Here is a 27,202-nt window from a genome sequence, read left to right as displayed (position 1 = left end):
TTATATCTGCTTCTGAAAAATGAGGGTCAATGTAATCATGCAATTTGTTTCTTTACAATGTAACTTATTCTGGGTACCCTTAGTACGAGCTTGCTTTACGTGTAAAGTATTCGAAACGAGAGCGCTCTGATTAGTTGGTTTATACGAGCCGGCCAATCAGAGCGCTGGACACACTCTCGTTTTGATTACTTTAAAGTACGTAAAGCAAACTTATACTAAGGGTACTGAGCATGATCTGCGCATATATATTACGAGAAGCCATTTTCGGAAGTCAGATTAGTTACACTGATACAGAATACAAAAGTAAGGCAAAAACTTTAATAGCGGTCTCAAATATTAGTGTGTCTAATCAGTAGCAATTACACAATTAGTGATGGTTTCTCTTGAAACTTAATAGATGCTTGTATGTGCCTATTATGGCAATTTTATTTGCTATTTATGGTTGCACAATTATAATGAAGTAATTTTTCGTGAAGTTTTTAAGGAAAACCCTTGTTATCTGCGGACTGCCTAATGGGGTACTGGGACTCCGGCTCGAAAAGCAGGAGTAGGGACGGGGTAGTTTTTAGTCAGTAAGAGTCTGACACTTCCTCTCGCCTCGGCCCAGGCGAGAGAAGTAATTGGATGATTTTCACCCTTAAAAAAAAGAGAACGAATAAACCTTCCGAAAACCTTTATTCAGATAACTATGAGTACTTCATTATTTTGGTCATCTAATAGACGTATTCATAGCAGACTACCAAACAGAGCGCAAACCTTATAGAAAGATCTCGTTAACAAAACCAAAAGAGTTTTGTTTTAAAACTGACAAAGTAAGTACAGTATCAATTTCACCTGATACAACATGGTAATGAGTGAAATATTAGGCGAAATATTACTGTGGTATGTAGCAACCACTTTAGACTGTAGTCACTGTAGACTAGATCTAGGCACGTTCTATACAACTGTGCCGCGACAGTACGTGTCCCCGGCTGGACACAAACTGGGCCAGCCAATTACTCAGATAATATTACACCGCTTTGTTAAAATATCTACCTAGTTATTCAAAAATAAACTTAATGTCTTTGACTGGCAATAGAAAACTGTTGAATCGTGTACCGTCGCGTCGGTCACCGATGACCCCCGTGGCGTTTAATGTGCTAACTATTGCAGAGAGCAGACATAAAAAAGTCTTTAATATAAGTTTTTAAACTGACATGGTCACTAACACTATTATTGAACTTAAGACGGGAAACTCAAGTTAGTCTGTTAATATTTGAAGATAGTTAGTGTCTCGTTAAGACGGTGCAAAGAGCATGACCCTTAACATACATATAATATTGAAATTAAAAAGCCTTATATGATAATTCGTAGCTTGCGTAAAACCGGCGACAGATATCCATTGATCTCTCGGCCAATAAAATATCGTATAAGATAAAGTTACTGTAGGCGGGTCAATATGTCAACATTAGTGGGATTTAATAAGTCCGTTGCACAAGTAAGCATTATCATCGCCGATGTTTTTCGCCCACATCTTGTTAGAAATAGAAAATCTTCACGATTTATTTTTCTTAGGGTATGATATGATATTCTTCCCACTCGATCTTTGAACAATACGGTTAATATGTTACTTGTATTGAGAAAATAACAAGAACATCATTTCGTCTGTCAACAGATCTGTATGATTCAATGTGGCTATTTTTTTAAGATTCGTATTTATAAGTGTTATGTGGCACTGTAGCGTTTGTGGAGTTCATTTCTTGTTCCTTGTTTTCTTACTTTATGAAAAATGTTTTAAATATTTGTTTTTGATAAAAAATCTACGACACGAAATACCTAAATGTAAATTTACGTTTTTATTTCTGGCGGAAATATACATATGTATAGGCATAATTTTTTTTTATTTAATCTATATTTTGCACAAACCACATCTAAAAATTCGACACTGTTATAAATTCAGTCATAACAATACTCCTAGAAACTATTTAAACTATATTGTAGGTATTTGCCAGAAACAACAAGGCAACACCATTAAAATTAATATCCTGCGGACCACGTGTCAAAATCGTGCATTTAAATTCGTTCCTTGAATAAAAGGTCGTGAAAACTATAAGATTGATAATGTGTTTCATGGGGGTAGATCACGCGAGCGTGGCACGACCAGTGCTGACTCCATGGTCCATAGTACGCGTGATATAATGGATCTACATTACACCATGTATCTATAGGAGCGACGTGGCGCGCGCGCAGCTGCAGGACCGGTTTTGGCTTCTCGTTTACACAAAGTTCTGCCATGTCATACTTTACTATAAACTTTATAGTTATACAGTTAAGTGTTGGATGAACGTAAAGACGAGCTTACTAGCAGATCCGGATGCTGCGGTTATCTCGTTGGATTGATTTGATTGAAGGATGCGTAGTTTATATTATTACAATATGATCGTTGTTAAAAATATTATTATACCAACTACCTAATTGAAGTAATCCGGCGTGTCATTTGAGTCATTTCATTACACACGGTTAAAGTTACTTAGGCGGACTTTTTACAACAATTCTTACATACTTAACGATGTCGTGACGAATTAAGTAGACACCTACTACCTACTTACTTATGTGTTGAACAACAAAAAGTTAAAGACAATAATAATTCTTAACGACGTTGTTTTTACTAGAATGTCGTGCAAAAAGCCAAGCACTTTGCAAAATCTTGTAATACCTAACCCCAATCGTTCTAAATCTTTATTAATTTCACAATTTCGTCCTTGTTAACGTATTAGATTTTCTAATTTGGCTATGATTTCATTATTTGACCAAGAAGTGTGCCAAATTGCATCTTTAATGAATAGACTTAGTAATCAGATTCATTTGACATTGAAAATTGAGCTATACTGAATTAGGGAACCACCAGACTTTTTATATAAGGGAAGGCTTTTGATATCCCATAATATAATAATAATAAAAGGAGCTTTAAACTTCTTTTGTAATTACATCCCCATACTCACTACATGCGTAAAATGTCCCGTAAAGTAAGGTATATAATAACGTAATTTTCAAATAAAAAGTTCTATTGTGTAATATTGCGAAAAAACTACGTTTACCTGCTCCGCGAAGTCAGCATCCTGTGTATTGTACACCGTATCAGTTACAACAATGGACTCGCCCGCTCGCACTACACCAGTCGTTAGCTTCCACGAAATGAAATAGTATAACCTCTTCACCTTACCGTATTTTGAGTAGAAACGTTTTTTTTTCTATATGTTATTGTTACACTCACTTTGTAACAGTCTAGTTTAACTTATTGTTGCACAATGAACTTTATTGCAGGTACCGTGCTATTACTAATAACCTGTAAATTCTTCTGTTTATCTGTTCTGTCTGCAAATTCTTGATAACCAAAAATTTTAGTACCTAATATTGTACCCGAATGCAATGTCACGCCATTTATCCCGGAAGAGGTAGGCAGAGGTGCACATTACGGCACGTAATGCCGCTGTACAATGTACACCTACATTTCACCATTTGTGTTATAAGTCCCATGTAATAGGGGGTGAGCCTATTGCCATATACTGGGCATAATTCCAGACTCCGTGCTATTACTGAGAAATTGTCATTGTGCCCAATTAACTGGTAAATACACATGTACAAAGCAATCATAATAACTTACATTTAGCTAGAAGTGTAGTTCTTGGAAGTTAAACTTAGTGTAGAGTCGTATATGCAGCCTTGACAAGTCAGGATTATAAGTAAAGTAAAATGATATGAAGTTAAGCGACAATCGCTTCACCGTCACTCCTACGTAGAAGTCAGCGAGCAAGGTTTTCGCCCACAAGTCGATGACAACTCGATCGCTATCTTATCTGAAAGAGCTAACTGACTAAGCACCCTTGTATGGGTTCAACCATTTTCAGAGCGTACGTTTTTTTCTCTAACCAAGTTGTTACTTGCATTAATTAGCTGTTTTAACTTTAGACATAAGTAAAGTTTATCTTTTATCTCCTTCCACCCAAAGGTTGCCTGGAAGAGATCGCTATAAGCGATAAGGCCGCCTTTGTGCACTTTAATCCTATACGTTGTTATTTTATGCTGAATTTATCTAAAGGTGTACAATAAAGGTTATTATTATTATTATTATGTTTGTTCTTTACATAATCACGGGACCACAGGGTCCCGGACCTTTGGAAGGCGTACGAGGGGCCGAAGCCAACTCGCAGAGGCCCGTTGAACAATTTTAATCTAAATGTAATGGGACATCAGCCGGCGATTATCCCTGTATGCACTATGGAAGTACACCAAAGGACAATCCCCGGTTGATGCAGGACTATTGTGAGATATGGTAAAAGGAAATGATAGGGATATGGGTGTGGGTGGCTGTGGAATAGTTAACCGGTTAACTATGGGGACTATGGCCCCTGCCCCTGACCAATATTGAAAAATACGGATAAACAGGCAGGGGGTGACTCGCAAACTCAATAGTGGGCCCCCGGAAACGGCCGCTAGCATGTAGCGACAAGGGAAGCAACATCCGTTGAGCTGCTTGAGGAAGGGAGGGCATCCCACGGCTATCAGAGCAATCCCGGAAGTACGGTCAAGACCCCTACCAGCATCTTACTGGGATACGTCCTTCCCCCAAGTGGAGCTGAAGGCAACTCCACTCTTGCGAATCTCCACTCAAACCAGCCGATTAAGGCAAGAGTGAGGTAGGAGAGGCCACTCCGGATAGTCACGAGTACTAACCGGAGTTAAAAAGTAGGGCCTCTCCCGGGAGTCAGGTCCGTGGGGTCGCCACTGCCCAACAGCTCGCCACAAGCTGCCTTGCGGACTTATTATTATTATTATTATCTTGTTATTGACGAGTGTTCGCAAGTGTGATTGCTAAGCAAAGTGGTTACCGGGGCTCCGGCTCAAAGCAAGAGAAGGAACGGGGTGGTTTTTTGTCAGTAAGAGTCTGGACACTCCCTCCCGCTTCGCCCAAGGCGGGAGAAGTTGGATGATTTTACCCCGCCAAAAAATAAAGTTGTCTGGCCGTCGTCGCGTAGGTTCGCTCCTAATAACTGTTTGGTAATAGCTATTTGCACCTATAAGGGTATGTAAAAAGCCTTGATAATGGTGACACATAGATAAAAACATATCATCATCAGTAAAAATGTAGGAGAAATTTCCCTTCTACTGTCTATGAATAACTGGTGAGAGGTGAAAACAGGCCTTTAAGGGCTTGGTCCAATCTCCACGTGCACCAACGACCAACAAACGAAAGAGATACTCGACTTGCCGGCGCCCGCGCATTCGCGCCCTTCTCCCTAATCACTTCGCTCTACAAATCACTTCGGATTACGTCGTAAAATTTATTCTGTCAGATTCATATGTATGGTGATAATTAAGTTTGTATGTATGTTCTGTCAGAGGCCACGGTCGCCGGATTTTCGTGGGAGATAATTTATCATTTTAATGTACCTGTAGGAAAAGTTTTTAATTGTATTTGTCTAATACAGTTAAGATGACCATAATAGAATAACATTCTAATTACATCGTTAACTAAAAGACGCTCAGTTATAAAACAGAATATTCCTTTAAAAAAAAAGCTCAAGGTACTGTGAGTACTGTCAAAAGAATTCATAAACCGCAAATTGCCAATAGCATCTATTGTCTACCCTCATTGGCATTCAATAATGTACCCTATTCCTTTTTAACTAAAAGCCATAACTACATTGTGGAGTTTGTGCTGTACATGTAGGGATGTAAACGCGATGCCCAAGCGCATGTCAATCATCGTACGCACATGTCCATAGCCAACTGTCATGCGTGTGTGGTTGCGATAACCGACCGTTGTCAATATTGTTTGTAGCGTAATTATGGACTTGTGTTTTTAATAAAATGTCTGTCATAAAGTAAAGAAAAATCTTCTCTAATACGCTTTTCATATTAATTGTCTTCTCTGATTCCTAAGATCATCACAAACGGCCAAGGTTTGCGTTATCGATATTTATCGGTGATGTTTCTAAACTTACTTGAATTTGGTGTTAACTCTATAATCCAATAGATGGTAAAGTAATCTTATACTTCTCAATGCTATACAAAAATACATACAATTTACTGCCGCAGGCTTTACCTTCAACCTTCACCTGGCTTCGAGAGGCTAGGCACAACTAGCTGAGGAATGCGAAATCGCTGTCTATTATCATAGCTAGGTGTTATCTACTGTAATTACTAATGGACTCAATCGTTGCGAAATCTATATAGAATTTAGATACTGACTTACTTCTGATTGTAATTGTACTTCATTGTATTGAACGATTTGTGCGATAAGTCAAGAGAGTTCCGCACTCCTTTTTAAGGCTCCTTTTTATGTGAATGCACGATTATGTCCATCATTATTGAATCACCCTGTAACTTCAATCAACTCATGCAATTGCTTGGCGGCAAACTATATGACTTGCCATTACTTACCACCTATTACCGACACTAAATTACAGCTCATGACAAATAGATATTTCATCAAACCGGACGCTAATATCAATTTAAAAACCCTAATTAGCGTGCAAATGTTTGTTTAATGTAATGTATTAACAAATAGAAATCGCTGCGGAAATGATCTAATTATTTATCGATTTTTGAGACAAGAGAAGTAATTAAACTGTTAAGCCATTGGAGTGAAGCTTGGGACATGTTTGGGCGTCAAACAGGTTGCAAGTGAAATGAACAAGTGTTCAGACAAACTAGGACATTGACACACATTATGAGTATACAGTGAGAGTGGGCATCACTCGTGCGTAGAAAACTTTTCTGACGAAATAACATAATATTATAGTGAGCCTATCAAAAACCTCACTTATCAAGTTCCGCCAATTAACAAGCGATCGTTGATGCAATCTTCGGAAATGATACAATTTGTAGTCGTTAAGTTTTCCATAAGATTTAAAATCCTTTTTTAGAAAGTTTGTTTGAATTATACCTTTTAAAAGATTAGTCTGTTATTCCAATTAAAAGCGTATGTGGGACAGTTTTCGCAATCTGTACAAGCTTTTGTTGTGATAGAGTCTCCGGCAAATATCATTTGTATAGTGAACCTGTGACAATTGACCACCGTGTCCCCTCATATTTATTGCCGTGTGAACTTCTTCGGATGCAGGTGGTTCCATTGTGCAGGTTAATGCTCTTTTGAGACGAACAAAAGATTCAGCTCACTGAGCTAAGCACAGACGTCCATTTTGTACGCACGTAGTTTGATTTGTAGTGATTCGTCTGTAGGTGCCGATCCCATTTTGTTTTAAACGCATGCTGTGCAGTTACGAAATATCATTTTTCTACCTTGTCATTACATTTTAACCCTAATTTTGACTATGTTTGAGTTTGAATTCTCTGTTTGCATTCTCTAAGTCTTGGTACTACGTTATTAACTTGTTATTCGAAGCAACTCTATATGAACGAGTTTACTTTTATAGGCAAAAATTGTTATTGTTCATTCACACGCTCGGTGTTAAAAATGGATATTACGAATTCCAAAGAGTATGACGTGATTCTGGATGTACGGTAGTTAATGCCCATGTTAAATTTTATTCAAGTATCGCCAATAATCGGTGAATTCTCTGTACCTTCTATCTCTATATGTTTGGACGCAATCGCGATTCACTATTACAATAACTGTAGACGTCACGATCTGTGACTAAAGAAGCATTCTTATTGTTTTCTGAATTCGATGAGTCATCAGTTTTACGGTGTAACTGCACTGATAGTTTTTTGGTATTTAAATGAAATGGAAAATATTAAGAAAACCATTGTAGTTATCAGTTTTTGTATTAAGGTTTTTTCCATTACTATCCCTTTTAAATTCATTATCATCTATTTTACCAGAAATAAAATATCTCATCTTTTCTTGAAGTTAGTTAAAATAATTCTCAGACTTCCTATTACACGTAACATGTATGATAAATTAATGTTTATGCTAATGAATTACAGTCGAGCTAACGAATGCGTTCACATTCACGGTCACGCAAACTCGTTGCGAGATTTCAATTCAATAGACTTAAATGTTGCATGCAAGTAAACTTTTGACATTTACAATGGCGCCACAGTATCGATATAACGAACCTCTTGTGTGTTTGATGAAGACCAATTGATATGTTCAAATCATTCGAATTCAATTATTAGGTGTTGCAAAAACTTCTAGAGATGTATAGATATACACATACTTATATATGTGCTGACAATAAAACGATTTTGGAGGTCAATATTGAGGAGGGGAAAGCTTCATTGGGCAATGCAGTACATACACTAGTAGGTACATACGTCTATCGCCTTTCTGCAGTTTCGGACACTTGACCAAGTATACATAAAATGGTATTTCCTTCTTTTTATTTATTTTTGTGCACATATCTACCCTTATCTGTTTTTATTTTTTAAATATTCCATCCAAAGGTTGTCTGGAAGAAATCACCATTGTGTGATAAGACCACCCATTGTACGAATATTACTTAAAACGTATGTAACTTAGGCTTCTTCAATGTGTACAATACAATAAAGCATATATAAATAATAAATATTTCTAAAAATAAACAAGCAAACCAACTTAATTTTCATTCTCTATTACGTAAGATAAGATGTTAACTGTAAAGGTGTCCCAAAGTTCATTGCGCCTAGTCTCATCAGGAGGCTTGATAAGCACGCATCAGATTACGTTGGCTTGTCTTATAGCTGTTATCATTAGACATTAGACACCGAGTGTCGTTACTTCGTATCGTGTTACTGAAACCGGTACCAGCAACCGCGACTTGACCCCGCATTCGCCAGATTTGTTTTGCATAACCATGGCGTATAAATATAACACAATAATAAGCTCGCGAAATCATAAACTGTCATTGGTAAATTAACTAAAAATCACCTTTACTCATATAACTTATGAAGAAAAGCTTTACTAGTTTCAAGTCACAGAGCGACTCTTTATTATGAGCAGTGTTGATTTTTAGTTAATTTACTATGACTATACGAGAGTACAACATAAATTATTGTGAAATGTGGGTGTGCATTGGCATTATGTGCCATGATGTGCACCTCTGTCTACCCCTTTGGGGATTAAAGGCGTGACGTTATAAATAAATAAAAAATACGATAGTTATAATAAAAATACTGTCATAGGTCACTGTGCAAGCAAAAATCATACCTAATTCAATCTGATTACAAATTAGAACTGTCAAAAGTGCAATGTAACAGTCCAATTCTTTAGAAACAGTGAAGGGTGATTCGGTCAAAGATCTAAGTAAGATAATAGTTACTGATTACTCGAGAAGTGTTTCAGTATGAGCTGTGGTTTAATTACGGAGAACCGCGGCGGTGTTGCGACGCCGAGTGACGTCATTTCTTTGTGCCAATGCTTTAAATGCTGTAAAGACAATAATGCACATTAACTCTATGGTCTACATTTCCTTGTATTAGTTTGCTTCAAAAGTGGAACACGAGGATTGTCTGGCGAAGTTTACGGTTTAGCAACCAATAAAGATCAATTACTTAATATTTGAACTCGTTTGGAGCGCAACTTTCATCGCTTTATACTATTTAATTATTTAGTGGTAAGGGACAATCTGTATATCTACTGAATTTCTGAGCTTTCAATTATACGTTGAACGGTAGAATCTTTCGCGCATTTTTATATGATTAGTTTTAGTTTTACTGGATTACGAATAAAGATGAATTTCAGGTCTTTCAAAGACCATTTACATAATTATGTAGGTATACTGAAAAGTTTGTTGCTCTTATTTGTTTCATATATGGGTACACAATGACACAGTTGACTGTGTATTATAAAGTTACATTTAACATACAAATACTTGCAGCTAGTTATGACTTCATACTACTTTACTTATGTGACATATTACTGTACCTCGGAATTTTAATTATAATTGCAATATAAATTGTAGTTTCCACATACTTTTAATCTCCTTGCTACAACAAGTAAGATACATAACCGGACTCCCGCGCAAGCCTCTCGTGGCTCTCGCTCGCACTCTGGCGTCTACATACTTGGCGCCAAAGCCTTCATCATCTGTTATCTTTGTCGCTCGCGTGCGCCTGCGCAGCCTGTCACTGCGCGGTAACTCCACGTACAGTCGTACATGACGCCTCTCTACCGGAGCGCACGTCGCGTGTTTATTTTGTATTAAAATCGAAGTAAAACGCTTTATAATCGACGAAAGGTATTTCCACAGACCTGGATATATTGTGTGCAATTGTCATAAAGTGACACCACCATAGTAAAGTGAAAGTGCAGTGTTCGGGAGAAATGTGTTAGTGTTAAAGGTCATTATCATATAAAATCGTGTCCTAATCAAGTGAACGGTATTGTATCTATATTGGATGTGGTTTTATAGTGAATTGGTTACTTGTTAGCCTTGTAAACGACAGCTCTTCGTCTGCAACTAAATATACAAGTGTTAATTTATTTAAATGTTGACGATACAACCCTGTGCGGCGATAAGTTTATGCGAAATTCAGGGTCGCGTTCTATTCGCTTATCGAAACTAGAAATTGAATCCATCAGTCAGACTTGTAAAATTTCGATGGATTGCCTCACACGGTGCATAGAACATAAAACTTGCGCCACTCAACATAGACGTAATATTCCTGTATGTGTTCGTGTCTAATCTATTAGCTCAGCAACTGTCTATGATTCTGAGAATGTTTACATAAAATAGACTGGTTCTTGTAAAAACCTTATAGCCTACACTTTAAAGTTAATTGAAGAAATGTAATTATACTAAATAATAACTACTTTATATACAAAAGAAGATTGAGTAATCATCATCATGTTTACTAAAAAGATAAAGGATGAATTTGATAGATACATGAGCCGTAAAAAAATTGAGATGATTTGGAAATTAACAAATATTAAATGTGAATGTATAGGTACAAGAAATAGTCCAAATAACTGCCTCACATCTTTCTTAATCAAACACATTGCAAACGAACTTTTGCAACCAACTATAAAACAAGTTTTGTGAACATAACACAAATACCTTTTCTCAATATGGTTTGTCACACAAACTGCAAAAACAGTTGTTTTAATACTTCTATTATAATGCGTCACTAATTATAACAATTGAGTACATACATACATACATTTTGTCGCCCATTACTCACCCACACTTCGACAAATTCGTACTCCACCTTGCGATACAGAATTTGCCAAACAAGACGCCTGCGCAGAACATTGTCTGTCATACGTGTTCTCACTGTCCTTGTTATAAAGTACAAGTTACTCCCACAAATCCTGCCTGCCTTTGTTCTAAAGTCTAAATTATCCTTAATACTTTATGCATGCGAAATTAGTCCGACTTCGTAAAGGTGAAATCATGAATATTTGCATAGAAATGTTCGTGTTACGGATGTGGCTATTTTATTTGCTGGTCCCATGAGAATTTTCTGATTTCTTCATAAAACATCGGCCTACATGAAATCCTAATTTCAAGTTCCGTTCCAACGTATCATTTTCGATTTCTTAATTCTCTGTAGTTTAACATAGATACGATTATTACAGACGAACAGTCTCTGCTAAACACTTTAGAGGAAAAATAACGCATGTCTTAATACTCTTGTATATATTTTTTGTCCTCATCCAAATGTTCACCTACGTCTATCATCTATCAAGTGGTTCTTAACAAAATATGATTGGCATTGAGCACAAAAACGTTTCAAATTTGGCAACCTTTAAATGGGGAGAAATCGATTAATGTCAAAGTGAGTGGTCAATGCGCAACATATTTGCAATGATCTTAAATATATTCCACACAGGTTCTGATCGTTTTGCTAAGCAAATAACCATATTATTTCTTAATTAAAACTTGTACACCACCAACTTAGTATGTTCCTATTTAAACACAACCTCCTCAGTCCCTATCAGTCTGGCTTTCGGCGAGGTCATAGCACTACCACGGCCCTCGTAAATATTACGGACGACATCAGGTCGGGCATGGAGATGGGGAAGTTAACGGTACTTGTACTGCTGGATTTTAGCAATGCCTTTAATACTGTTGACTTCGACATTCTGCTTGGCGTGCTCAGCTCTCTTAACATATCTCCATCGGCGATTGACTGGCTTCGTAGTTACCTGTTTGGCCGCCGGCAGCGTGTGCACTTTGAGGACACCTACTCTCCATGGTGTCACACTGCTGTTGGCGTACCTCAGGGTGGCGTTTTATCTCCTTTACTTTTCGCGCTATTCATTAATTCTATCTCTCTAGGTCTTTCTTCTTCCTACCATCTTTATGCGGATGATCTCCAAATTTACACTCAGGCCACTCTCGAACAATTGCCGGAAGCCATTGCTTTGGTAAATCGGGATTTGTCTTGTTTGAGCGACTGGAGCATTAACTTTGGACTGCAAATCAATCCATCCAAAACGCAAATGACCGTCATTGGTAATGCGCGTACTGTTTCCAAAATTGATTGGACAAGTCTTCCTCAGGTTTCTTTCTTAAATACAACTATTCCTTTCTCTCGAGAAGTCAAGAACCTGGGGATTTTCTTGGACAGTTCTCTCTCTTGGACTAAGCAGTTGGAGATGGTCAGTCGCAAGTTATTTGCTTCTGCTGGCTCTCTTAGACGGTTCCGTAATTTCTTGCCCACTGCTACCAAAATTACACTTGCTCAATCCCTTCTTCTGCCTATTCTCGACTATGCGGATGTCAGCTATCTCGATCTGTCCCAAGAACAACTGGATAAGCTTGAGCGACTTCAAAATCTTTCCATCAGATTCATATTTGGTCTTCGCAAATATGATCATGTAACTGAATTCCGTAACAAGCTCAAATGGCTTCCTATTCGACTTCGCCGGAACTCTCATATTCTTTATTTGCTGTACAACATTCTTTTCAACCCTTCAACCCCTTTTTACTTAAAAGAGCGTTTTAAGTTTCTCGGTGACTCACATTCGAGGTCCCTGAGGTCGTCGGAAAATCTTACACTATGCATTCCTATACATTCCTCTTCCTTCTTCGATAAGTCCTTTACAATACAAGCGGCTCGGTTATGGAATAGCTTGCCTATTGAGGTTAGGCGTGCCAAAACCTTATGCCAATTTAAAAACCTTGTAAAGGAGTACTTTCTCTCTTTGTAAGTCTCTGTTTCTCCTTTCATTGTCACACACACACACACACACACACACACACACACACACACACACACACACACACACACACATACACACACAACCCAATATTTATATTGTATGTATGTATATATGTATATATTTAGTATTTTGCTAGTGTATTATATAACCTTCTTTTTTTTTATTTTTTTGTGCACACATCTACCCCTTATCTACTTTCTTTTAATTGTTCCATCCAAAGGTTGTCTGGAAGAAATCACCATTGTGTGATAAGACCGCCCATTGTACGCATATTACTTAAAATGTATGTAACCTAAGCTACTTAAATGTGTACAATAAAGCATATAATAAATAAATAAATAAATTATTTCTTTAACCCTTTCTCCCGTTCATTAGTCATAATTGCTAACATGATGCTGTAAGGACTCCGATAGTGTATCGATAAATCACACATCGGAGTTTATCGCCGAGCTCACTCACACAATGGTTTGTTGCAACAGTAATTGAATTAGACGTTACGAGTTGAACGAATCGATTGTGGCGTCGATAACTCCGATTAATTGAATAGAACGCTAGAGTTCATCACACTTGCGTTATGATAAGAATTGATCTCATTTCTTTGACTCGGATCATATATCAGTGACATTTGTTATCTACTTATGTAATTGTTTATTTCATACAAGTAAGTTTATTACAAAATTAAACTGCTCTTTACTCTTACAAGTCCTTGATTTGCAAATACAGTGAAGTAACGCAATGCTAAGAGAACGCATGATTTAAATTCGTAATTGAGTTACTCAATCCTAACAATCCTATCTCGAAAATAAGCGGTGATACGCGCATATGTTCGAGATAATTTAATAGTCTGATGATAGATGTATCTCCTTGAAACAATTTCGAAGAATGTATTAGCTTGCATTACAATAGGTAATTGATACAGCGTTGAATTCTACAGAATTAGAGGTTCCGCTTAGTGTTGCAATCGATTGTTTGTAGCCTCACACCTTGGCAACTGCAATTACAAATGAATTAGTCCGTATGCACACCATGCACCATATGGATGATAGCAATACACAATTATGTCACAATCCAACAATAGTTTTAACGTAACTGACATTTGGGGCTATCAACTAAACGGAGTTGAGTGATTAACTGAGTTGAGTGTTTTAAATTATCATAATAGCTATTTTTGCGTCCACAACATTACATTATTTTCGTCATCACAACCGTCAAATACACAACTACCTAATATGAGACGACAGTGAAACCCTTTTCATAAAAAAAATGGGAGAAGTTCATGTTTAAACCGTTTTCAAATTATCTATCCTATAAAAATATCTAAGTACCCATTTAATGCTAAATCCTTAGTACCTACTTCAAAGAAAAATAATTCGTACAAGGTCCCTGTCGTAAGAGTGTGAATAACAGTGTAACAGTGTCTTGTACAGAGAACAGATCCGCCTCTTGAATAGCCTTATTCGGAGAAACCGTGGCGAAACAACGATGCTGACAAGACGGTTATGACGAACTGACGAATATACTCCAACCTCTGTAACAATACTGAGGTAATGGCTCCTTGACATCACGTTTAATGCGTTGGTGTGCAAATGTCATAAAAATTTAGATAACATTGATATTTGTAAATCAATTTCAAAAGTAAATGTAGTGTAAATGTGAATGTGAATGGAAAGAGCGTACTACTACTGTTGTTTAGACACTTTTCTGATACTATAGATTTTAAGTTATTTGTTGAAGTGGTAGGAAAATGCTTGTCTTCTCCATATTTCTCCCCTTTCGTGGATAAAGATAATATAAACTAATTTGAGTGAGCTAACTGGAATAGTTCAAAAATCTAGAATACGTGCTTTTAGTCATCATTTAGTAGGTAATTACAAACCCGATCTATGAATTAAACACAAGACCTCGTGCTTTGCAGTCACGCTGAGATTACTAGAACAAAGAAACTGTTTAGGAAACTGCAATAAGATTGAAGTGTTTTGACCAAAATCTTCACATCACAACAATGACTAAAAGAGACCTTTATTTGAATGTCTGGACTTTAAAAGAGACTCAGAGTAGTCGGATAGGAAATGCCGGCCTCATCTAGTTATTTCAAAGATTGACGTGTAAAAGTGTTATCTTGTAACCAACTAGCAGAAATAAATATCATTTATCATTTAGATGTTTTATAAAAGAAGATGGTTTCGCAAATCTCGGATCTTAATTAAGCGGGAAGTAGATAATTGATTTGATAAAAAGGCGATATTTTCTCACAGTGTGCTACACGAGCGCGGGTAGTTGTAACTGGATCGCTAGCTCACATGTGAGAACCTCTCACGGTTCACGAACACCGACTTATTGAAGCCACATTTGTTATTAAATATACACTTTTCCTATTCACCGTCTTTTTGTTTTGCCGAGATTTCTGTAAGAAAGCTTTCATGTAAATTATTGCATTATTAGATCTCATAAACTTCTCATAATGCTCTAGAATTAGTTCTTACAACGTAATTTGGTAAAACTGCTATAAGAAATCTACATTAGAACCTAAAATTTTCCATTCATAATGTATTCTAAGACTGGTTATATTTTGACATGATGTAATGCACAATAATACAGTTCAACGTTAAAAAATGAGCTAACCATGATTAGTATTCCTCAATCTACACGAATAAAGCATACGAATGTAGTTATAATATTAGCAACGTTTATAAATGTCACTATTTCTATACTAAAGTTCAACTAATTCACACGCCACTAATGGTAAATCTAGAATACGGCCAAATTCGCTTGCGTGGGCGCCGTTTTTCGGTTTTCCTTATGAGGCGACCTTAACTCACTTCTGAGAAGTCGAAGCTTTGAACTTTTATAGTATTCGTTGTTTTAACAATACGTAACGTGAATGAATCAGCGGTTTCGGATGTGCAAGTTATTAAGAAGCAAATAAATTAACATATTTTAGTTTAGATAGACGCTTTGATGAAGAAATCTGTACAAAGGAGGACATTTACATTCAGTCATTTTTTATCTTGCATATTGTTCTTATTCTTAGTTACATTATAGACTAGCTGGCCCAGCAAATTTCGTACCGTCTCAAACATATTTACGCACCCTCCACAAATACTTCAAGATCAAAATTTGCCGAATCGGTCCAGCCGTTCTTTAGCTATACCGAGACTAACGAACAGCAACTGATTTTTATGTATAAAGATTTTTCTTTGCCTATCAATAAATATTAAAACTTCCATTTAAGACATTAAGGAGTTAAAAATATCTTCTTATCTTACTAGTGCAATAATTGACCAAGTATTTTAATGGGTTATGTTAGTGCCCTGCTTAAGTATCGACCACCCGTCTCTCAAGGAAACTGACCACATTTTACAACTCCGACATAGTTCCAAACTGACTCATGCTCGTGAAAGTTCATTCATATTACGCATACACCCTTCTCATCTTCGCTATAATGAACTAGAACATCTAATACAAAAATTATGTTTATTTCTTCCCATTAATTTGAGTCAAGGGTCTTTTATCAATAGGATCTAACGCCCTTAGCATTTTTGAGGTATGAATCATTACGATTTTTGGATGGAACAATGTAAAGTTTTGAGTGGCTACAAACGCATATGAATGCGTATGTTAAGAAATACTATGAAGTATCTGTTTATATAAGTATTTTTTTATAAAAATGGGTTAGTTTGTGCTGGCTATGACTATACATATTTATTTTATACCACGTTTGGTATCAGAACAGCACCCTAGAATTTTAATATTCTAGGAAAACAATATCTAAATTCATCTGCGCCGCACATGTTTACTCTAAATGCTATATTTCTTAAAACTTTATAACATCGTGTACTTAGAGCTTATCGCCATAGAAATATAAACAAAGCTTCGCGCGTCGTCGTAAAACGTTGAGACGGACTTATAGAGAATTGTATGAGAGAGAAAGAGACAAAGCGGGGCCCACGTGAGTTACGTTAACAATAGATTAGAAAAAACATAGGTACCGGGAAGGTAAAGGCGCGGGTCTCGCCCCCGCACACCTCCGCCGCTTGTCTCAACTCAGTCTGCACGAAAGCCTTCGTAGAGTCGAGCGTTTGTGTGTACCTCACTCGTTTACGATATTGTAACTCATCTACTAAATAGCTTGCCGTTCAACGTAATCAGTAACAACTTGTTTCTGTGACTTTGTGTGAATATTAACTCAGTGTATTGTATGTTCGTCGCGACAGTTGCGTGTTGTAGTGTGGACACCTGTTGCTCTAAGACATGTGACGGTTTCGCGCCGAAAACTTAAGGTTTCCTACCGGAGCAATTGCTCACTAGTTTTATTACAATAGTGAAGTAGTGTTGTTGCTACAGTGGATATATAGGCATATCTCAGCGTGCCTATTTCACGTGCGGCGCTGAATTCAAATGAAAAGTTTCCCAATCGTACGTGTGTCGCGTACTTATTGCCGTACAGAGTTGTTTGTGGACACGAAGACAAATGTATATTTAGTTTGCGACCATTGTGTTTGCGATAGGTATGGAGATTGAATCCAAATGAGGAACTGAATTCGTTGAGTTAATTGTGTGGTTCGAGTGAGCGATGCGGACTACAGTGGAACGATGATCAAGTTTCGGTATAAACGTAAGGAGTCGAGCGATGGCGGCAAGAGTGGTACGGCTATACAGAAGCAGAAGATCGAGGGTCTCAGAGACCGGGAGCTGCTGCCGCCGAAGGACATGCTGCTGACAGGCTCGCTAGCCGGGGTGAGGAACAACACACTCCCGCGCTCGCGACCCTCGTCGGCAGCGAGGCGTGAGCCCCCCGAAACACCGCTCAGCCAAACCACTATATCGCTGTTTAGAGTAAGTTGCACTTGCAAAAACCATATTTGTGACCTTTACAGAATTTTATACAATATTCAGTAAAATTCGTTAAACATAAATTCCACAACAATCTTCACTAATGTAGGTAACATATTTTTGTAAATTTCCTGCATATTTGTATTCGATGCATATCCAATGACTGTAGAATTGTAAATACTACCTACCTACAACAACAATCTCATTTACAATCGGTAGCTTATTTCAATCACAAATCGAAAGGTTACCATGACGTTTTGCAGCGTACAAAAGACATCAACGATTTAGTTTTACAAATGTAATCGTGTCGTTACCTCATTGATTGCTAATTGCACATGTAATTATTTATTAAAGCACGACCCGTGGTGTTACTGGGAGCTACATGTCTCATGAATATTAATATAAAGTCCTATTTAAATATGCAATCAAATTATTCGAACAAATTGAATTGCAGATCGAATGGGAACGCTTTACAAGTTCGATTTATCTTAATAGTTTTTCTGTATTTCGACCAATTAATATTAACGTAAAGTCTAAAGATCATGTAAATTGATAGATGAGACGTCTGACATACATTGCAGAGTGTGAGAACCTTCAGTCATTTTCATGAGCCCTTTCAATCGTAATGAAGATTTATTTAAACCTTTGTTGGTGTCTAGGAAACTAGTAAAATATGCATATTGCCTACCTCCAAGTACAATACAGGTACTTAATATACTGAAGAAGAATAAGTTGTCGATGCGTTACTCGTCGCTGACCCTCCTAAAGCTATTGTGTCGATGCCTCCAAAGGCAATTTGTCTCGGGAATACATAAAATGCCCACTTAAGTATGTATGGGCCACCGTCGCCGTCCTCCGGCGTAACGCGCGTCTTGAATTGAGTATTGTCTCTTCGTGACATATGCCAACATTATATTGAAACTTATTCCTTAATACTTTATAATTCATATTTCAAACACGCGCATACTTTACGCTCACTTCAGATTAATATTCAAGCGATAGATCAAACTCGGTTTTATAGCAGCTTTGTGTTCAGGAAATTAACTTATTTGGTATCCACAGTATCCAATTCAACTTGGAATTATATATAAAATATATTATATGCTTTAACTTTAACTTTATAGTCAAGTAAAGAATCGGTTATGTCAAGTTTCGTGAAAAAGACATTTGTTCAAATGCTTTTAACAAGTTAGATAACAGCGTTTAAACTGGCTCACCAATTTGAGTCACAAGTATGACGATTTTTAATAGGGTTTTTTAAAAAGTGACTCATTTCGTAGAATACTATTTATGTATATTAAATCACACTAAAAGATACAAAAGTGAACACAAATGTACACATTTTACCTCTTTCTGCATTCATTTTCCGTGTCAAGATGCGCCGAAATAAAAAAAGAGGAATCACACGCTCTTTTACACACATATATGGCACAAATTTCCTAGTTTTCTCGCTTCGTATTGATACATTATAGTGGGGAGCTGCAGCGTGAGCCACAAGAAGCAGGGTCAGTGTGCACTAGTGTGCAGGGTTCACCGCATCATTCTCACGTAACAAAGGCTGCAGCTCGTACTCTAGCCGCGTTCTCACCCGCCGCTGTTGTGCCACTAATGTCACATTTATGATGCATTAGTTCCGGGTTTGATCATTAAAAATTACACTTTGTTTAAACACAAGCTTTTAAATTAAAGGATATATAAGTTTATAAGTAATCAGTGCGTTTGTATGCAGCTAGAATGTCCTTTAAAGCCGTGTACAGATGATCGTTATTGCGATCTCTTGCACTTCAGACGTTTATTTATCTTACTGTAATATTATGGACGCAGTCGGCCAAGACCGGTCCTTATTTATATGTTGTGAACGTTTCTGAACATGTAAACGCCGAAATTATATTTGTGTCTTTTAAAATATTAAATTGGTACTTGATAAGATTAGAATACTGTCAATCAGGATTTTTGCAAGCTGAATAATATGTCTTAAAACGTGCAGCAAAAAGTCTAGTTCTATTTTAAATGTTTCACGTCTCATTTAGTAACCAACATTGAACCATCAATTAACCGCTAGTTAACAGCGTTGAGTACCAACTACCAACGTAAAAAGTTACATAAAACATCTCGCAACTAAACTGGAAAGATTGTAACTTCGGTTCATTGTTAATAATACAAATTGTAGCGAATAAGTTCTAACAAAAGTTGTGTGTTTTATCAGTTATCGTAATCAGCAATCAATTAGCAGGCCCGTTTCTGTTTCTCTTATCGTACGCAAGTTTCCTGTGCAAGGAATAAGTTTTTGCATAAGGTTTTTTCGTTGCAAAGCCGTTGACCGGCAAACAGGTTTGTCTGTCTAAACAGGGTCTAGGATTTTGATGTTGCGGTCCTGCTCCTTAGGCGAAAGGCTCTTATGGTCAAATACTCAAACGGCACTCAATTTTAAGACGCTCTCAAATGTCCCTACAAATTCTTTGTAAATGATAGAGATAGCAAGAGATTTAAGTACAACTTATATTTGAGTAGCGTTTCAGTATTCGGGCGTTACTCTTACGTACCTGTAAATACAACGTTTTTGACACTTTACGTACAAAAAAAGCGTATAATTAAAGTGATAGCATCTCATCTTTGCTATTCATAGCAACAAGCTCTATTGTGGATTACAAAGATAAACACGATCACAGTATTTAGGTTGTTTAAATTAAACGTCGGCAACATCGCCATGTTTATAGAGCCGTGTAACGGAAGGCCCATGCGCATGCGCAAGCTGCGTCCGCTGTGCGCCGGGAAATACGCGATTTGAGCAACTCATCTTGAACTTTTAATAAATTACTGATATTTATTATGAAGTTCATTTCAAAACAAAGGTAGTTTAATATGTACCTAATGGATCTTCAGTTCTACACACAATCATGTTGATAAGTCATTATGGGACTACATACTTACTAAGATACATCAATTAGATTGTTATACGTAGTTAACTTAACTCCCGAATCACGACTGAGCTGTATTCGAGATGTTTTCCATATGACATTGATAATCAAACTAACTTAACTTTAATATTAATAGCTTTGATATTCTAACGGTTACGAAATCATAAAAACAAGATATATATCTACGTCTGTAGGTACCTACGTCAAATCACCTCGGCCGGGTCACGCCATGTTTGTGACCTATACCTTAACTCGTATTCGTGCCATACTGGTTCTGTTCCAGTCTCGAATTAATTCTACTACTTCAATATTCAATCTTATCGTATGGATCTTAAAACACAAAATTTATTTAGCGGCCCGTTGCCCACAACTTTCTTTTACGCGTAGCCTGTAGTGGCCCCGTGTTTTTCGAGAAACTTTTGCCGAATCAATATACAAATTTAAACTTATTGCGAAAGGAAATTATGTCAAGTATTTTCGGTTTAGTTTGACATTTTATTTCAAGGTTCATTGCCAGATCTATAAATGTTACTCACATAGGTACTTATACTCGCTTATTTATGTACTTGATCTTGACCTTTTCAATATTTTTGTTGCCTACATTGTATGCAAAGGACATTAATTTAAAGTTAATATAGCCAAACTAAGTCTTATTTTTGTTTGTCAACAGGAATTGTTCACTCAGCTGCAATGGTCAGCGGAGCGCGCCCCAGCCGCGGACGGCCTCCGCCGTGCGTTGGGTGGCGGTGGTGCTCGCTTCCAACTTGGCTGCATGGCCGACGCCAGCGAGTGCTTCGAACACCTACTCCTCCGAGTCCACGCCCACGTGGCTGCCGGCTCCGGAGACCGGAGAGACGACGATGCCTGCCGAGCCCCGCACTGTGTACCCCACCGAAAGTTCGCCATGATGCTAGTCGAACAGTCTGTATGCAGCGCCTGCCAAGCTACGTCCGAACCCTTGCCATTTACACAGGTGAGTTTTTTACCCTGAAACCTTTAAGTAACTACAAACGCTAAAATTCCAAATACTGTAATGAAGGAAAATATCGTCAGGAAACTTGGGCTTACAATTTCTTATTAGGTTTGAAATCGTCAGCCCACCTGGTGACTAACACTAAAACCGTCTTCGAGTAAGAGGAAACTTTACGCAGCAGCAGGCATTTATGGGCTGTTTATGTTGATACGTTTTCGTCTATTCAATTCCAAAATTAATAATGATTTGATCATGAATAATGAATGATTTGACATCCTTTCAGATGGTCCACTATGTGTCAGCTACGGCTCTAACAGCTCAAGCTGCGCTGGGTGAACACGGAGACAGCTTTGGACTGCTGCTAAGGAAAGCAGGAGGAATGGGCGACATTAGAGACTGTCCGGTGAGTATTCACTTAATACATTTATTAGTAACTTTGAACTCTTAATCTAAAATTTATTTATGGAATAGTGGAACATTAAATGTAGGTACAGTACTTAATTTAGAATGATGTTATACAAAAATAACACTGAATTTCTTCTTTTTCTAGAATGCCTGCGGAGCGAAAATTCAGATCTGCAGAACGCTAATGAATCGTCCAGAAGTGGTGTCAATCGGCATGGTCTGGGATTCCGAAAGACCGTCGGCGGAGCACGTGGCGGCGGTGTACAGCGCGCTGGGCACCGAGCTGCGGCCTACGGACGCCTTCCATGCATGCGTGGATCGGGCCTGGGCCGCGCGCGCCACGCACCGCCTCGTCGGCCTCGTCACCTACTACGGCAAACACTACTCCACCTTCTTCTTCCATAGTAAACTCCGCCTATGGATATACTTCGATGATGCGGATGTCAAAGAAATAGGTCCGGAGTGGTCACACGTCGTAGAAAAATGTCAAAGAGGACGATTCCAGCCGCTCCTCCTGTTGTACGCTGCGGTTGATGGAACGCCGTGTGACACTCGTCATGCTCCAAAAGATGTAGTTCCATTCCCGGCGCCAGAACCTCGCCGAGCAGTCACGCCGGCTCCAGAGCGGCCAGCGACGGGATTCGCTCGACGAGCTGTCACTCCAGGCCCAGACAATGAAAGTGATTATGTCAGTAGAAAAGCCGTTGAGAACATGTTAGAAGTTCAAGCCAATCGCCGTGCACAACTCAATCGAAGTTTGAGCACTGGCTCTGGATCAGATAGCCAGGAGAGGCCACGAGCACGACGAGACTCTGGTAACTGGAGTGGCGATCGCAATAGTGCATCATCCGCTTCCTCGTCGACTGCAGAGAGCCCATACATGTATCCTAGAGGTCGAGGAGCGGGCAGCGTTCCAGGCAGTCCTACGCGTAAAGGCGAACTATCAAGTGGAGGCTCTTGTGATGCTGGATACGACTCATATTCTCTGTCTTCAACTGACAGCCTACCTCTGCAACAAGGCCTACGCCACAACTTGCAACTTGCTCAAATACCAGAAATAACAACACGAGGTGAATGTGAAGCGCTTTGCTTGGAAGCCGACAGGCTGCTAGAAAAGTCTCGCAATGCAGAAGACTCTGCTGATTATGAAACAGCGCTAGTACTTTGTGACGCTGCTGCATCTAAAGCTCGCGCGGCAATGGATGCACCTTACAACAATCGTCACATGGTGACCTTTGCACGTATGAAACATAATACATGCGTAATGCGGGCACGTAGTCTCCAAAGACGAATGGCGGGAATGACTAGAGTTACAGAAATTCCTCAGGCTGCCCCTATCAGAAATACTAAGGGCGGCCTTGAGGCGTCGCCAATGACTATTGAAATATATGCCACATTACCCAAAAAGAAGGGTTCTTCTAAAAAATCACCTAAATGTATTGATGATGATATCGATACAGTGACACGGGAGCGTCCTCCGAGGCACAAATCTAGAGACGATGACAAAGTAAGAGAGAAGCGATCTAGAAGTGAAGACCGAAGTCGTGCTCGTAAAGAAGTTCCTGTGGTTAAGGCCACAGAGAAAAAAGAGGAAACCCCTGAAGACAAAAAGGCCAACAAGAAACAACATAAAATTCGAAGAAAGCTTTTGATGGGCGGCTTGATACGAAGGAAAAATCGATCGATGCCTGATTTGACCGAAGGTGCTGACGGTAACAACGAGGCAGCTAACAAAGAGAAGCGTGTCTCATCCGTCGACGATACAGAAGTTGGTAGGACGACAGAGGATAAAACCAACCTAAGTGGCTATTTATCTGAAGGGCACTTAGAATATTCAGTAGCGAGCGGCACTAACCCTAATCTCGAAAGGAGTAAACTTATGAGAAAGAGCTTCCACGGCAGTGCAGGTAAGATGCTGACGGCAGCAAAAGTTCCACCTCCACCGCCACTTCGGACGACTTCCCAACTCACAGGGTCTAAGTACACTTATTCAGAACATGGAAAAGGTGCATATCCAACAGAAATTGAGGAAGATGGTGGATTCTCGGAACAATATGGAGATGAACCACATTCGCTCCCGTTCCTACATCCATATGACGACAAGTCCAACAGTCATTACGATAGGTTAGATACGTCACCAGCGCAAAATTTCCACACAGTTGTGACGAAGGCTATGATCCACCAAGAACAAAGTCCGGTGAAAAGAGAAACAATGCAGCCCATGATGCCATCGCACAATACGATTCAAAATCTGACGCACACCTTTGATAATGGCGTGGACGTGGTGGACTGCGCAATGCCAATGCCGTCGCGGAGATCTCCGACTATGTTCGAACTTCCTCCATATCCGAGTCCCATGAACTCCGTCAACCATTCACGTCAACCTAGTGAGGAGTTTCCCCCTCCTCCGCCGCCCATTGATTTAACGCCACTCCATGATGAACTTGAAAAGATTCAGACTATTAATGAAATGTCAAATGATCTGGAAGTGGCGAAGGGTTCTTTATTGGCAAGCTTGCAAGAGAAAAGAAATCAAATCTTGCGAAATGAGCAGTGTGCTCCACAAATTGGTCAGGTTGAAAAGCTAAACGTCCACCCATCCCTGTTGAAGGAACTGCAAGCGAAGCAAGCGTCTTTCAAGTTGAAGAGGTCTGGTTCTTTAGAAGGACAACTGTCGAATTCTGTAGAATCCCATAATCTCTATGAAACCAGTAACAACGTAAGAAATATTGCTTCAAGGTTTGAAAACAACACTCAAAATTCTTCACAAGACGCAGATAGAGCGCATATAGGTTTCGGCATGAGCGGAAATAGAGATGTAATAAATTGCTCAGATCAGTCTAACGCCGGGCTCAATCGGAGAGCTTCAGCGTCATCTATTGATCCTAAACAAATAGAAGAGGAACAATGTGACTCGAAATCTGCTAACAATACGTACGGCGACCGATCTAAACCCAAGAAGAAATCTGTATCTTTCTGTGACCAAGTTATCTTAGTGTCTACAGCTGAAGACCAAGAAGATGACAGTTATATACCGAACCCTATATTAGAGCGAGTTTTAAAATCTGCCATGAACAAGCCTGAGTTGACCACTATGCCTCTTCAGTCGGAAAAACCGTCCCTACAACGACAAGACTCCTTTGACAGTCAATCATCTCGCTCGACGATATCGTCGTTATCTCAAAACTCGTTCGTTCCCAACGAGAACTCACACGCGGAGTACGTCAGATTACAAAACAATTATCCAGCGTATCAAATGCCGCCGAATCGTTTACAACAGCAGTACAATGCACAAAAGAATAATAGTGTTTACGGTACGAACTCGCCAGTACAAACTGCTCAAAATCAGAACGCAGTAAATAGTAATCAGATTTACCAAACACTGCCAAATAACACGCAACAGAATACCACCAGCCCAATACCGTACAACCAGCCGCCGTCAGTTTACCCCAATCACAGCAATGCTAGCCCACCGAACTTTAGCCAAACTCCTGCCAACAGACTGACGCCGACGCACAACCCCGCTTACATGTCTAAGCACCCCGTCAACCTGCAGAGAACCACAACTGCAACCCCCGCGGGCCACCCCGCCTCTCAGCTGCACCCCATGAACCAAGCCATCAACAACGCGTACTACCACAGAGTCCCTCAAACATCCTGTCCCTCGACCATTCCCAGCAACAACTACACCACGAACCGGCAGTACGGCCACAACATGCCAAACACCAACCATTCGCCTTATCAAAGCGTGCCCACCAATTCACCGGCTTACCAGAGCTACCACAACCCACCGACAAGTTACGCAAGCTCCGAATATTCTAGTCGATACCCACAGGCGAACAGTACAAACCATTACACCCAGTCACCGTACCAAAGGGTGCCGCCGCCGCACGGCGATGTCCCTGTGGAAAATTATAACGCATTCCCACAAAAAATGTCTAACAACTATTACGTAGATAACCAGTCTGGCCAGCAGCGAGTCCAGGAGACGAGGCATTACGCCAACACTCAGCACCAGCGCTCCATGTACAGCCAAAACGTGAATGTAGATAGTAATGTAAACGGCGAGCAAGTGGCCCAGTACCAGTACGCTCAGAACGGGTACAACCCGTATCAGCACATGCCACCTCCCAAACAGATACAGAAGAAATCTGTGTCGTTCGAGCCGGGCACGAAGGGCGGCACGGACTCGCCCGTACCGCCCCAGATGGCCGGCAGCCCGCCCTACTCGGCCGGCGACGCGCAGCCACAGCAGAAGACAGTGTGCAACTTGTGTCGTAAGAAGGCTATTAACCCACCGGCGATGTATTGCCCCGATTGTGATTTTTATATGTCTAGGTTCAAACCCCGCTCATAGCAATAACTTGGGTTAATTGCAAACTATACTCAATAGTGTAACTATTACAACCTTTGTATTTAGATCCAACCCATGTGGGACGTTAGTAATTGTATGTACCTATGTATTAATAATGTTAATTAATAAAGCAGATTATAAAATAGTTTATTGTATTAAGGCTTGACTGATCTCATGTGGGAAAATATTTTATAAACTTTGCAGAATTATAATTTGTAAGTTTTTATCTATTTCTATAAAGTGCCTTAAAGTAGACGGTATTTTCTAATATACTCGTAAATATTGACATCAACATAGTAAGATGAATAAATTATTTCCAATTAAGTGTTTCTGAGTTTTATTACGTTGCAGTATTTGCAACACAACACCTTTTTACCGACTTCATATAAGTAGGAATTATATGACCACTCCAGCCAGCAGCACCAGCCGTTCACAAATAATGACATCATCACTTAAAGAGATGACAATCTTTGTATAAGAAATCTAAATAATAAATAAAAATAATATATATTTTACACCCTAACACAGTGCCCATAAAACCTATAAGTAAATAATAGTAAGTAGATACAACCTACTTTTTCAGTCGCTAATGATAGTGGAACGACCCTCAGGAATGTGACTGGTAG

The 27,202-nt window shown here is 39.0% G+C and overlaps 1 protein-coding gene across 7 annotated transcripts in view; it reads left to right on the top strand.

Annotated features, from left to right (window-relative positions):
* LOC118268685 (uncharacterized) overlaps positions 1-26,900 on the top strand; it is a 79,716-nt gene extending 52,816 nt beyond the window's left edge. For 2 of the 7 annotated variants that reach the window (XM_035583266.2, XM_035583272.2), the window contains 3 exons: positions 21,515-21,817; positions 22,101-22,220; positions 22,368-26,900. In XM_035583266.2, coding sequence (XP_035439159.2) covers positions 21,515-21,817; positions 22,101-22,220; positions 22,368-26,579 — 4,635 coding nt within the window. In that variant the 3' untranslated portion in view covers positions 26,580-26,900. Of the gene's footprint in view, positions 1-10,050; positions 10,306-15,723; positions 17,930-21,514; positions 21,818-22,100; positions 22,221-22,367 lie in introns of those variants that run through there. The other 5 variants (XM_035583271.2, XM_035583268.2, XM_035583269.2 and 2 more) reach the window with 5 other exon arrangements.
* Positions 26,901-27,202: the final 302 nt, after the last annotated feature.

Source organism: Spodoptera frugiperda, chromosome 29 (assembly GCF_023101765.2).
Source record: "Spodoptera frugiperda isolate SF20-4 chromosome 29, AGI-APGP_CSIRO_Sfru_2.0, whole genome shotgun sequence".
Taxonomy (NCBI): Eukaryota; Metazoa; Arthropoda; class Insecta; order Lepidoptera; family Noctuidae; genus Spodoptera; species Spodoptera frugiperda.
The sequence above is the reverse complement of the archived record's forward strand: the minus strand, read 5'-3'. Positions and strand labels throughout refer to the sequence as shown.